Below are 15,245 nucleotides of genomic sequence, written 5' to 3'. Positions count from 1 at the left end.
TTGACTCTTATAGTTTCTGGACTCTCACACGATCATAGTCGTGTTGATAGTTGTATGCTGCCTCTGGGCAGTCACTGAGGATATGCTCAATGGTTTCGTCCTCCTATGAGCAAAGAGAGTCCTTGTATATCGAAGAGCTAGGATGCAGGCTACGATTCATATTCAAACTCTTCTATCGAACTCGATAATTTCATTCGCCGTCCATTTAACTACCCTGAGAGAGTAGTTGACTCTCTAGACTGCCAAATTGTTCGTAGGATAAACGTAGGATAAACTAACAACTGTGCAGTTAATGCATTCCTAATTTAAGTTATCTCCAGAGCACCACTCTCTCACATTCATTTGTTATGAAAAAAAAAACGAAAATGAAATATATAACGTTTTTAAAATTATTACATAATCACTAAAGTAAAGCTCTTCTTGACAAAAAGACACTTAAAGAGTGTTTGAAACATTCTGAAATACGATTCCCCAAGTGAGCAGTCCACAAACTAAGGATGATAGCCATCATAAATATAGAGACGTTTTGAAAGATGAAAGTTGTAATAACTGGAGCCAATGTTATAATACGATCACGTCATCGAGTTCGAATAATCCTACTGTACCAGATTCTAAAACATATGTGGCAACTACGCTGGACGCAACAACATGCTAATGGTGAAAGATTGAATAAAATTCGGACGCAGCATTGTGCTACATATGAAAACAAAATATACGCCGGACGCACTAATGGTAGGATCATGAAAGGACGCAATAATGTGCGTATATCAACTTCTTTATTAATAAAGATATTTGAGATCTGAAACGACCAAACTACGTAATTTTTTGCGTAGATTAATATACTTCGATCAGATTCCACCTAGGTAGCGTATTTCTGGGAGACGCAATAAGGTTGCTTTTTGAAAGGACGCAATAAAGTATGTCAGATGTAAATATATATATATATATATATATATATATATATATATATATATATATATATATATATATACATCTCCGAACATTATGGCTTCATACCATAGACCAACCATTATGGCGTCACCTAGAAGGAGAAGACCTATCTCGGTTTTGATTCGTGTATATTCAACAATAACGACCAATCATGCCCCTTCTCCACGAAGAATACCGTACGATGAGAAATGAATATACGAATTTTTAATGTCTGGCGCATATTATGGCTTCAGTATAAGTTTATAATATTGTGGCCTCAAATATACGCTTTTTGTACAAGAATATAACATTACGGACTCATGTAAAGGGCGTTTAATTCCCTCACAGCGTTGTCAGATGAGCTTGCTATTCCGACAATGCATGCTGTAGATTTTATAGCTTTTTTTCCAGTACGAATGGAGTATTTGCGTGTCGCGTGTCTAGTTGAGTTCGTTATTTAGAACCGCGATCAGCATGGAAATGAATCAGAAGGGATCTTCTAGAGGCTATCAAATAATGTTATTGGCACAGAAGAGCACAGGTAAGTGAGAATAACCATACAATTTCACCTATTCATCATTATCATATTACTTGAAAAAATATTAGAATGCACATGGAATAAAGCTTGAAACATACCTATTCATATATTCTGAAAATGTATTGTTCATCATCTCTTTGGTAGGTATTTTTCATAGGAAAATCCTACTAACTTTTTAACTCCTGAAGCTGAAAATCGGAAATTACATTCTTCATTGACATTTTCTTGAGCAGAATCTGAAGGCATTTTGCAATATCTCAACTTTATGATGTGAAATTTTGGAAATGAGTTTTTTTTTATAGGAAATGTTAATGTCGAGAAAGAATTGTTATTCACTATTTGAAGTGAAACCCAGTTTCGTCATAATTTTTCATGAACTAATCAGCAAATGAAGTGGGATACCTAAACATTTGCCTAAGTTTGACCAGCTATATCTTCGCTATTACTACGCCGATTTTGGATTTTTAGCCAGAAGTGGAAAGCTCTATCCTTTTTCTGGGCGTCACTGGCACATGGTATTTTTTCTTCATCACTTACTTGAGGTACAGGGGGAGCATGTGGGGCAACAAAAAATTTCCTTTTTTTTGGCGAAGAATTTGGAAATAGTGGGAGGAATTACAGAGTCTTTTCTGATGTTGGGTAGATTATTGTCAATATCTCGGAAATTTTTTGCCTTTTTTCCCATATATTGCGTTGCTATGGAAATATTACCAATTCATGAAAGTCTGGTTTTTTCTTAAAATTTCAGCTATAGCTTCCACGTTTCTCCACCGATGTTGGATTTTTCGCTAGTGGTGTGAAGTACTATCCTTCGTCTACGAATAGCTGACACAGGCTGTTTTTTCTCAAACTCTCCCCTTTGTGAATATAAAAGAGGTAAAAATTTTTTGTTTCCACGCGAAGAATATCAAGATATGAGGATTTTTCGGAGCTTTTTTTTTATTTTGGGTAGATTGTTAGGTCAATACCTCGGGACATTTTTTACCATTTTTCTTTCCATACCATGTTCTGAAAATATGCGTGTTGCAGTGACATGCTTAAGGGGATATATGACTTTTTACTAAAAATGAAATATTGAAAAAGTTTGTTCAACAGTTTTGTCGGGCGTTACAGCGGATAAGATGCTGCAATTGTACTTATAATGGTTCCATTGAATCCAGTGGCGTTCGAATTGCACTTTAGGAAAAAAATTTAGTTTATTTGTGCGGTACAATTCAAAAGGTGGTATATCTGTAATGTGTATCTAATAAGTTGAATATTTACGGATTCAGAAGCGCGCATGAAGTTTTACACATCTAGAAGAGCCTCATGATAGTGTCAGTACGTCTAAGAAGGTATCAATTTCAACTTCGAGGTAATAACGTTACAAAAAAGATTAGATTTTGGTTATTTGGTATATTGATTATTATTGAAGAATCTCGCATTATTTTGACACACAAAGGAAAAGTTGAAAATATTTTTCGTATGAAAAACATTTTTACTACAAGTCATATATCCCTTTCCGCACGTCACTGGTGTTTTATACTTTTCTTACAAGATAGTCCTTGATGTTTATGCTAATTGTTCGATAAAAAGAGGCTATTTTCAAGAGAAAAACGTAATTTAATGAGATGGTGATATTTCCATAGCAACGCAATATATCGAAAAAATGGCGAAAACTTCCCGAGGTATTTACCTAACAATCTACCCAAAAAAAAAACTCTGGAAAAAACCCCGTATATTTATATTGTTCGCGTGGAAACAAAAAAATCTTCCCTTTTTTATATTCACACCCCGTACAACGAGAAGTATTTGGAGAAAAAAAGCATGTGTCAGTTACGTGTAGACGGAGGATCGTGCTTCACACCGCTAGCGAAAAATCCAACATCGGTGGAGAAACGTGAAAGTTATAGCTGAAATTTCAAGAGAAAAAAACGAATTTCACGAAATGGTGATATTTCCACAGCACCGCAATATATCGAAAAAAATGGGAAAAATGTTCCGAGGTATTGACCTAATAATCCACCCAACATCAAAAAAGACTCTGTAATTCCCCCCACTTTTTCCAAATTTCTCGCCAAAAAAAAGGAAATTTTCGGTTGCCCCACATTCACACATTGTACAACAATTAAGTAATGAAGATAAAATACCCTGTGCCAGTGACGCCCAGAAAACGGATAAAGCTTACCACCTCTGGCTAAAAATCCTAAATCGGCGAAGTTATAGCTGGTCGAACTTAGGAAAGTTTTTAGGTATCCCACTTCATTTGATGCTTAGTTTATTTCGAGCAATGAAATAAAATTCAAATTTTTGTGACTATTGAAGAATTCAACAAAACTGTATTCATTGAATAATATTCGACCTCACCTGCCTCCTGCAGAATCTAGAGACCTTCACCTATTTTTTCTTTTCCTGATTTGAAAATATTAAATGATGGTTTCAGAATATTGATGTTGAAAGTGTATTTCAGGAGCACTTTGTTGAGTAAAATCCAGTGGTGTACTCATTTCGTCACCTCACAGATTTTATTTCACGGTATATAATTGCGATCTTCCTCTGAATACTTGAATTAACGTAAATTCAATGCATTGATGAAGTATGAGTAATAAAACAAATATTTTTTTTCTAATTTTGACATATAAAGTGACACTTTTTAAAACTAACTGACGTTTTGAAACGTTTCACTTTTTGTAACCAGTTGCGCAAAGTGAAATATTTCGCAATTGATGATAAAACGATACTTACTTTCATAGTAACGGAGTGAAAAATTGAATAATTTTCGTCACTAGACGATATTAAAGAAATCTCCGAGAGAAGCCTTTAAACACGTTTATGGTTTTTTTTTTTTAATTCATATCAACATCCTATTCAAAATTACAAAAAATATTGTGTGAGAAACGTTGGGAACTACTATTTTTCGTATTTCGCGTTCTTTTGAAAAAAAAAAATACGCTCATTACGAAAAATTTTGCTTTTCCCAACTGGTTGCACAAATAACTATTCTACTAGAGCAAGTGCGAAAAGAAGTTAATGTCCTATGGAAACTGCTGATGGTTGATGAACAATTATAGAAATGATTGGGTTTATTGTCGCTGATAACAATCAACGACCAAATCAATATGGGATTATTGGTTCCTGAGATTTCGCTCGAAATTGTGGGTGGTGTCATTTATAAGAACATATATTTTATGGAATTTAAATCAGAACATTTTAAGTAGGTATTCAATTCGGTAATACACATTACACATTCTCAACAATGTGAAAGCATTTTAGCACGACTGATAACCTACTTACAAAACAATTATACTGGGTTTTAACACAATATGCATTAATATTCAGAGGGTGGATTTGATAGACTATTCGGGGAAATAACAAAGGATGTTCATAGTTCTTCAAAAGAGTTCAAAGGAGAACCCTCCTGCTGATTTTTTTTCAATTCTACAACTTACCCACAATAAAAGCAAATAAGGCCCTCGTTTGATTTACCGTATCGAGATCAGCATCTACGAGTCACTCCAGCCATCTCCAATGTAAAAATAATTGGTCATTTAAATTTTTTTATTATCATTCAGGTGAAGATATAATTTATCTTCATTCAAATCTTGCCCCGCATACGCAATGAAAAGTTGAAAGCATTGTATGATTAATTTGCATTGTATGATACTGCATTAGTCATAAAATTTTCATGAAATTGCCATCACATTTTCATCAAAAGATTGTTCGAAATGACCATCTGGGGGAATAAGTTGATTGAATATTCGAAAGGAAAACATTCTGTATATTGAAAACTATGTATTTTAGTCTCTTTGTTCAAGACATGATATAAACTAACAGAACACATTGAATATAGGTATAGGTTTCGTCTTCAGTTGGAACCTTTTATATGTATTCCGAAAAAATTTTTAATGCTATTTATTTCAACTCCGCAATTTGGCAAACTACCCATAATTTTTTTTCTGATATCATTGCGTTCGGGAAAACAAGAAATTCAAAACTCAGCAAAATGTTGTCAATTATCGGTAGTTTCCATGGATCGAATTTCCGCCTAATATTGATGATATTTATTTTATCAGGAAATAAACCTTGAATGAGCACTGATTTATGATAATCATCTTTATAGCTTTAATAAATTTGTTTTACAGATGAGAATAAAAATGATGACAAAAATGAGAGAGAGGCATTAACGGTAAGTATGTCAAAAAATATAGTTGAAATTTCAATCAATTCCTCATTGGAAACAGAATTTCAGTGAGTCACTTCTATTTTGAAACCTAGATGAATTGAAAATAGTACCTAATCATCGAAATGAGTACCTACCATTTTCAATTCATAGGCTCATAGAATCTTCTTCTATCGGACTGGGATGATACAGATGTTGTCACTGGGAGAAGAGATAGACCGGTTTCGCCCTTATTGTCGCCTCGTTAGTTATTGGATACTGAAGAGGCGATAATAATAGCGAAACCTCTTCTCTCAGTGAGAACATCTGTATCATCATACCAGTCCGCCTGAAGAAGGTTCTGTGGGCCTATAAATTGAAGATGGTACTCATTCCGATTACTATTTTCAATTTATCGATATTTTTTTTCGGTATGGCGAAAAACTTTTTGTTTTTGATTTTTTTTGTTCTAAAGGCTATTCCATGACTTTTTTTTGAAGAGAATAAAAGTGATCTTTATCTATCATAAATTCAACTTCGAAATTCTCCAATGTGAAAAAAAAATGGGAAGCATTTAATAGTATTTGTCTTTCAACATACAGGATGCTCGGTATTTTTGGAGAGAGAGAAAACAAAAAACTTGGTTTTGTAACAAACCTCTATCCCCTGTTGGTATGGAAACGAAAAAAGGAGGTGAAGAAAAAAATAATGAAATTACGAGAAGAATTCACGCGGAAATGGATATGATAGCGAGCAAAGAGCAGTCTGAACAAAATCAAAATGTAAGTTTTCTTATATCTATGAATGAATCAATATTCAATGTTTATAGCGGAAGAGATTCATTCACTTCCAAATTAACTATTGAGAACCTATTCAGATACAAGTTCAGTTACCAGTGTTTTCATTAAATAAAATTCGGGTTGAAATATTATCATTTTCGTCAATATATTGATTGGATATTTTTTTGAAGAAGAACTATATGGAAAGATATACAGGGTGTTCGGTTTCAACATTCATATAATTAATACAGGGAGTGATTTGAGAGATAAATATAAAAAGAAAACTTTATATTCCTAAAATGCACCCACAAGCACTAGAGCCTCTTCAACATGACTTCCAAAATCCAATCAGTTTGCTACAGCTCTATCAAAATTGTGCGGATTCAAATGAAATCCTCTGGTGATAAAAATTAACCCATTCTAATTAGTTGTGGAGGTAATGGAGGGAGGCAATTTATGAAATTACTTCTCATTTTCAAGTAAGTGATCGAATTTGAATTTTACTCAGGGAAATGAACTACTCAACGAAAAAGGTGCACTTCATCGGGAGCGCTACGGAGACATCAGTCCCGAGAAAAAAACTGATTATATGTGATGAAATGGATTCTAACTGAGTCACGTAATGAATATCTCGATAAACCTAATTATGTGTATCGAGATAGGCAGAAGGTGGATTAGTTTCGATGCATTTCATCAAATTCTGATCTCTAGAATCACATCCTGAAATATATGAACGTTCAATCTGGACACCCTGTATATGTTTACTCAATAACTGTGTAGAGAAAGATAATTTCTTTATATTGTAAAAGAACAAATCAGAGCTAAACGATCTCCATATAAAAGAGTAAATAATGATGAAATATTTTTCAGGTATCATCTTCAAGTGAAGCTCATTCTGATTCCCCTTCTTACAAACCTTCCTGCTCAGAGGTCAGTTTCCATTACCTACTGATTTCTCTAGTTCATTCGATTCGTTTCTGTACATTTCAGATTTCTTCTTCATCGGAATGCGAGACTCCTCCCGATTATGGTATTGATATATATGTTACGGCTAAAGATAGGTGTGAACATAAACTTAAGATTAGCCGGCTAAAGTTAGGTTTAGCTTCGGGTATTTGCTAATGTTAGTTTCTTCTATCTTTAGCCGGCTAAACTTAAGTGTAACCACATCCCATCGGCTAAAAATGTAGAAGGCTTGAGGGGCGAAAATTTTCGGCAATTAAAAGAATGAAAAGAAATACCTAGTAATACGAGTAAAATCAAACTATTAATGCAATGCATTTTTTGTATGAATTTCACATATTTAAAGGTGCGTTCGGCTAGTAGACTCTATCAGCACTTTTTGTTCCGAGTCGTTCGGGCACGCAGTTTCAGAACAAAAAATGTCAATAGTTGTCGTTCGTTCTAGACGGAGTAGAGTTTTCGGAATCAACTCTATGAGCCCCAGCTCCCAAGGTGGGGCGCGAAAGGAGTTTGTGTAAAAGTAGGGTTATGAAACGAGACAAGCCATAAAAAAACAACTTATAAACAAACTATTCATAAAACTGTAGAATTTCCGTTTAATCCACACTAAGAATTATCTATTCATATACATTTTCGAACAAATTGCATTCAAATTCAAATTTTTTCATGATTTTTGTGGTTGACATTTGTCATTCGTTCATTCAAAAATATTGACGAATCTAAAAATCTAAACGCTTGATGACAAAATTCATGACATGCTATTTTGAGTGTGAGGGAAAACGTTAGTGTTAATGATTATTTTTCATCTTGTTATTATTCATAATTTGAGGGAAATTGAATGAGCAGAAGGAGATAATGAAGACAAGAATGATGCCGCGAACTTCTTCATCAAAATACCAAAGGTTAAATTCTAGAAAAATATAAGTAGAACTACCCAATCTTGCTTGTAGTTAACCGGAATATTTGGCTCAAAGATTATAGAGTTAACTCTATAATCTTTGATTTGGCTGATAAGCTTTACGATGAATGCACTTGTATCCCCCGGGATACACCCTTCATCAAGGGTGGCGACAGGCCATATTTTGGAACCCCGAACCCGTATGTTCAATAACTCGTGAAGAAATTTTTAACATAATCAGCTAGAGAAAGTGTTTTCAACTATGTTCATGTTCATAGTTTTTTTTTGTGTGTTTTTTTGCGAAAGAATTGGTTGGAAAGAAATTGCTACGTAAGAAACTAGTTCCTATTTCGTAATTTTTCCATAAACCCAATTATTGAATGGTAGGGAAAATAAACTTTTGTTTGCAGAAAAAATTTTCTATGTCTTATATCTCATTTTCTTGTGAGGTCATATTATGATTTTTCACAAATTAGGCTCGGTTTGAAGAGCATTAATCTCCTAAACAGATGAAAATAACTCGTTAAATGTTGAATTGAAAACCCATGGGCGTTATGTAATACAACCCTAATACATTCGATGCCCTTTTTGCATATTTCAATTCTAAAAATTCAAACAAAAAAGTAGCCGTGTGCGTTCGTCCTCTCCCATCCGACCATTCATGAGACATCACCTCTCCGCGCGTCCATCGAATACATTTTTAGCCGTTCCGTTTTGGGTAATGTGCACATTAGCCGGCTAATAATGAAATGCCCTGACGCAGATGAATATTTTATCGAACTTTAGCCGATCCTCGAATATAAACCTAAGTTTAGCCGGCTAATCTCAAGTTTATGCTCACACCTATCTTTAGCCGTAACATATATACACCACCATCTCAAGGCAATATCGATGAAGTTCAAGAAATGTCAACACAAGGCTGCAACGATGAATTCCTCATATCATCTACTTCCGGGACCAATATGATTAGAAATGATTTTAATGAATCAAATAATGATGTTGAAAATGATGAGAATGGTTCATCACCTGCCTGTGAAATAGAAAGAAATATATCATCAACCTCGAATGATGCTAATGGGGGTAACTCAAATAAATCGGACGTAATCATTACCCATCAGCATATTATAACTTCAGGAAATTCAACTAAAAGAGGGAAAAGATTAAAAAATCATTGTTATTATTGTGAAACGGATGTTTCAAATTTTGCAAGACATGTGTACAATAATCACTCGACGGAATTGGAAGTTATAGAAATACAAGCAAGCGAGGGTTCCGAAAGGAGACGTTTATTAGCCAAATTAAGGAATAAAGGTAACTTTCTCAAGGGAGCAAACAATTGTCCGAAAAGAGTTCGCAAGTCGATATACCCAAGTGCTGGAGTATTACCTTGTGATAATTGTCTTGGGTTTTTCTCTACGAAATTATTATATAGACATAGAAAAAAATGTAGTGGACGAGGTGCCAGAGCTCAGAGTGATGGCCAAAGCAAATTAGTTAATATCAGAGTCGATGAAAAATTGAGGAAGGAGGTATTTCCACGTATGCGAGCAGACAAAATTTCCTTGGAAGCGAAATCTGATAAGCTGATTTGTTCATTTGGTGCTCGATATTTGAGGATCCATAGAGATCAACACTTTGCGGTGGTAACTTCACGAAAAATGCGAGAGTTATCTAAAATACTCATCGAGTTGAAAAAAATGGAACCAGGAATTAAATCGCTTTTTCAAGCACTTAGGCCTGAGCATTTTGATTTATTCGTAAAAGCTGCACAAATAATATCCAGATACGATCCAGAAACAGAAGAATATGGTGCGCCATCACTTGCCATGAATATCGTAAATTCATTAAAGCAATGCTGCGATATAGCAATAAATTTCGTACTGAAAAGAAACCCAATAATCGGAACGGTTCCAGCAGCTGAAGCGGAGGCTCAGTTGAAGACTATGATCCATTTATTCGAAACAAACTGGAGATATCAGATTTCCAGCCAAGCTGCGAATAATTTGAATCTGAATAAATGGAATAAAATTAGTATCGTGCCATTGGCTAGTGATTTGAGGATAATGAAAGATTACCTAGCTCAAAGTGCCCAAAAATCATCCGCAAAAATTCAATTGATGGAAACTGACATATCAGCTTACAATGATTTGGTAGAAATAACATACTGCCAAGTACTTCTACTCAATCGTAAACGCCCTGGTGAACTTCAGAGAATGCAGCTTCATACATATTTAAACTGTGGTAATACGCAAGGACAATATGAAGAGTTTCAAAAAATTATGTCTCCTTTAGAAAGTATTCTCTTGTCGAAAATGAAACGAGTAGTCACCAGGGGAAAAAGAGGTAGAGGAGTGCCAGTACTTTTCACTACCGATGTTCAAAAGAATCTTCAACTGCTCATTGATAAAAGACCGAATATGGTTCCTAAGGAAAACCCATTTTTGTTTGCTAAAGCCAAATGCAAATCTGAATTAAGTGGATATAAAGTTCTGAGTAAATATGCACATACATGTGGTGCCAAAAATCCAAAAGCCATCACTGCAACACGTCTAAGAAAACATTTGGCGACGCTGATGCAAATTTTCAATATGACAGACGGTGATATTGAGCAACTTGCATCCTTCATGGGTCACACAACTGGAACGCATAGAGGTTCGTATCGTCTTCCCGATGATGTTTATCAAACGGCCAAACTGTCTAAGCTCCTTTTGCTTATGGAGAAAGGCGAGGCAAACCAATACAAGGGTAAAAGCCTCGACGAAATAGAAATAAATATGGAGGAAAACTTGTTGGACGGGCAGCACGATAACGAAGATGATATGGAAGAAAATGAAGAAGAAGGAGATGAAAGTATCATAGAGTCGATAAATACAGGTGAAAAAAAGGATGATAATGATATTAACGATTCTGTGGGCACAAGTAATAAGAAAAAAAAAGACAGTGAGCAAGTTGTGCCGAAAAAGAAAAGAAGAATACTGATTCCGTGGACAGAAAAACAGAAGAAACTAACGAGGGCTTTTTTTGCGAAACACATACGGAATTCAACACCACCAAAGAGACATGAATGCGAGGAACTTATAGAAGCAAATCCGGGAGTTTTCAGTAACAAAACTTGGCTCAAAATGAAAGTATTCGTTCAAAACGAATATACAAAAAAAAAGACTTAGTTCTATTAATTCACTTCATATGTGGTAAATTCTGATACAATGTCATTTCTTTTCAAATTCTTTCTTTCATTCCGATTGTTCTTTTATTTTCCAAATAAAATTTTCTACGTTCTTAAGTCTTTCATTATGATATTCATTATGATGCCCATTTATTCAGTTTTCATAAAGTAATTGGGGGTTATATAAAAATAATACTTTTTATTATTTGAGAACAATTTATTATTCAAATAATATATTTGGTAATATCAGGAACTATGAGTCAAGTTCAGTTTGCTTATTCCACGTGATCCTTCAAAGAGTCTATACTAGACGTCATTTGCTACAAATTGGGTCGAGTGATGCATAGTCCAAAAGTCTATTACTGAGATATAGCAATTTTTCGAGATCTTGGAAATTTTCTACCTTGTTATCGAAAATACTTATTTTTGAGAACTACTCGACCTGGAATATTATACTTACCTATATTTTTTGAAAGCTGAACAAGTGGTGATCATTCTATGAAAAAAAAAATCATTTACTTATAATACGTTGTCAAATTTGCATGAAACAACTATTACTCGGAAAAAGTATTGAAAACTTGGCTTACAAATCAAAGGAAAAACTTCTTTGTTTCATAAGCTTTTCGAAAAAAAAAATTTTTCCTAAAATCAAAAAAAAAACCAAGATAGCAACCGACTTCCTCATCGCATAGATATCCCAAAACATGAATCGTGCAACTCCTCTTCAGGAATATGAATTGAATATTCAGAGTCAAGTAGTTTTCACAAAATTAATTTTTTTCGTCAATCATCGTTTTTCTCATGATACATAAAGTTTAGGCACGATATCCATCCTTCAATTGGAATGGAGTACCGGTCAAAACAATACGTACATAGCCTGTCTTCCTCTTCTTGACTTCCAATGTTGGACAATTTCTGTCAAAAATGATAGTGATAATTAAGTAGGCACTTATATATACAGGATGTCCTAGATGTTGAAGTCGAGCTGAAACCGGCCAATTCATAATGAGTCTAACAGCGTTTTCAATAAACCTATCTATCCATCGTTTCATTTAGTGACGATGGGAAACCATTCTAAAATATATCTACAGAGAGATGATAGAAACGAAATCAGATGGTTTTTCTATCTTCAGTAACTGAAACAATGGATAGATAGGTTTATTGAAAACGGCCGTAAGTCATGTTTTTCGAGAATTAGAAATCTACACCCTGAACGAACTTCTCACTCCTGTATACTATGGCTGAAATTAAGAACTAGCTCCCCGAGTTGGAAGAAAAATCGATCAAGTTTATTCAACACTTATGGAAAAACTACTATGCGAGAAACTGGAAAACTTGGGGCATTCAATGAGGATTCCGAAACGGTATGACTCTTGCTAGATCATTCCTTGAATACTGGACGATTTGATTTTTTTCAAAAAACAGTTTCCGAGACATTTCCTTAGTTATATTAGAACGATTCTGGTGTGACGAAGGCCTTCTTTGAGGCTCATTCTACTTTAAGTTAGATAGGTAGAGATTTCACAATGTGGCAGCGAGACTGAGAATGACGTATTAAATTAGACGCATGTACTGCGAGTACAAATGTTGCTTTACCGGGATCATCAACTCGTATAGCTTTTGTCTAACAACACCAAGAAAACCCGCAATTCCTAGAGAAAACTTTATGGACAGATGAGTCTACATTCAGAAAAGATGGTCATCTGAGCATGCATAACTTGCACGAGTGGCATTTAGAAGATGTCAAGCTTGCATTGCGGTTGAGGGAAACAATTTGAACATCTGTTATTAACATGAGTATCTAAATAAGTTATGTTATATGAATCTTATTTAATAGTAGCATTTATTGTATCGCTCCACATCGTGAAATGATTCTCCCTTTCCCAGTCAAACAAGAATTAGCCCTAAAGAAGCCTGTTTTTAACCAATCAAATTGTCCACTATTTAAAGAATAATACCTAATTTGAAAACTGTCATACCCTTTTTAAAACCCTATTGAATGCGACAATTTTTCGATTTTGAGCGTCAGTTAAATCTTGGCGAAGTGGTAATTTCAAATATTTGGCTAGGCGAAAAGTGTCATTTTCTTTCATGCTGGAGTATCTAGCTCTGAATTTAAGACCAAAGTATAAAGAAGCATCATTCAGTACACGAAAAAGATCCTCATTAGGAGTGGAGAAAACGCTACAGGGTGAAGGATTGCCTGATATTTTTCGAATTACCAAAACACAAACATTCAGATATCGATTGAAATTCAATATGGGAGGATTCTGCCTCTTCTGAACTTTTAAGGTTTTTCACTCCCAGTCTCCGAAACAAAATCAATTAAAGAATGAAAATAATCGATTTGCTGCTTCTTGCACTAATTTCTCAGGAGCCCAATCAGAAAGAAAAAATTGTTGCCTGACAATAAAAGAGAAATGGAACTTCAAATTCATAACTGCGTACCGTTTCGGAGTCTATATCTATATATTCAGATTCTCAAGAATTCGTCTGATGAAGTAGTCTGATATAGACTTCGAAACGTTAAACAGTTCTAATTGTAAAGTGCCATTTTCCGTTCATTGTCAGGCAAAAATTTTTCCTATCTGATTTGCTCCTGACCAATTAGTGCAAGAATTCACGCAGGAGCAAAAGGATTATTTCAATTTTTTTATTGATATTTTTTTTTCAGAGACTCGCAGTAAAAACTCCGAAAACATTTTTCTGGGAGCCTGGTGTTAGGAATTCGGGATGTATGTTTTTTTTTTTTGTTTGCGAATGGACCAATGCTCGAAAATGTTTGCCTTAAATTTACACCAGAACTGGTATATTTGACAACGTCGGCGAATCAGCGAAAGACGAAACTGATACTGGAGAAATGAAGAAAGTACCTTTCTCTCGACGGTCGAGTTTGTTTCGAGGAGAAAATTTCGAAAACTCCGAAAAATAATCGAGAATATAGTGCATGGTTGATGCAAGTAGAAAGGTGAGTCGAATTACCGTTTTGGTGACTTATTTCTTTTGGTTTCAAAATTATTCATTATTAAACTTTCAATCATTACAGTCCACTAATTAATTTTGTCGCGTTAACATTGGTCCATTCGGCGCCAGATTCGGTTTTTTTTCTTTAATTTCAATTGATTTGGAGAATTTATTCATTGTCGTTTGAATATTTTTAATTTTTCTATTAATTTGAATATTTCCATAATTACATATCTCATATAAGGATATATTATTGAATTCGATAACTCCGTATGTGCGTATATTTTTTGCGCGAAAAAAAAAAGGGAAAGATTATTATTTCATTGTTTGAATTGCGAATTGGAATACTTTCTCGGCATTCATCTCAGCAGTGTTGTCGGATTTCATACTAGTTAGTGTATTGAAATCCTTAAAGTTTCTTCTACAGTCATTTGCTCATTATGCCATCTGATATGGCGGCTTCGTTGGCTATTCATACCGCAAATCGTACAACTGCTTCGAATCGAATATCGGAAATTCTTGATGTGGCGAAAGGTGCTCAGCGCGATCCGTCCTTAATTTCCGAACTAATAATGAGAATAGATAGGTTAGAGCCGATTTATAAGCAGTTTGAGAGTTGTCATTCTAAAATAGTCAATATTAGAGCGGTTGAGGGTGAAGAAGTTTTGGAGGCACAGGAAGCTATTCGTTCTGTGGTCGACAGGAATTATTTTACTATAAAAGCCATTCATTACAATTTAGTAGAAAAGGTTAATCTTAACAATAAGGATACTATTCCACCAACGGTATCTCATGTTAGGCTACCAAAAATATCTTTACCCACATTTGGAGGTATTCTTAAGGAGTGGCCAAATTATAGGGATTTATTT

General features: G+C 34.6%; 2 protein-coding genes across 2 annotated transcripts in view; both read left to right on the top strand.

Annotated features, from left to right (window-relative positions):
• The window catches only part of LOC123315095, a 62,660-nt gene that overhangs the window by 35,210 nt on the left and 12,205 nt on the right, over positions 1-15,245 (top strand). The window lies entirely within an intron of this gene.
• LOC123315296 lies at positions 6,181-11,413 on the top strand. The gene is made up of 4 exons (XM_044900945.1): positions 6,181-6,388; positions 7,256-7,315; positions 7,376-7,423; positions 9,107-11,413. The coding sequence occupies exons 1-4, from the start codon at positions 6,281-6,283 to the stop codon at positions 11,411-11,413; spliced, it is 2,523 nt and encodes an 840-aa protein (XP_044756880.1). The 5' UTR covers positions 6,181-6,280.

Source organism: Coccinella septempunctata, chromosome 6 (assembly GCF_907165205.1).
Source record: "Coccinella septempunctata chromosome 6, icCocSept1.1, whole genome shotgun sequence".
In the NCBI taxonomy this organism is placed as follows: domain Eukaryota; kingdom Metazoa; phylum Arthropoda; class Insecta; order Coleoptera; family Coccinellidae; genus Coccinella; species Coccinella septempunctata.
The sequence above is the reverse complement of the archived record's forward strand: the minus strand, read 5'-3'. Positions and strand labels throughout refer to the sequence as shown.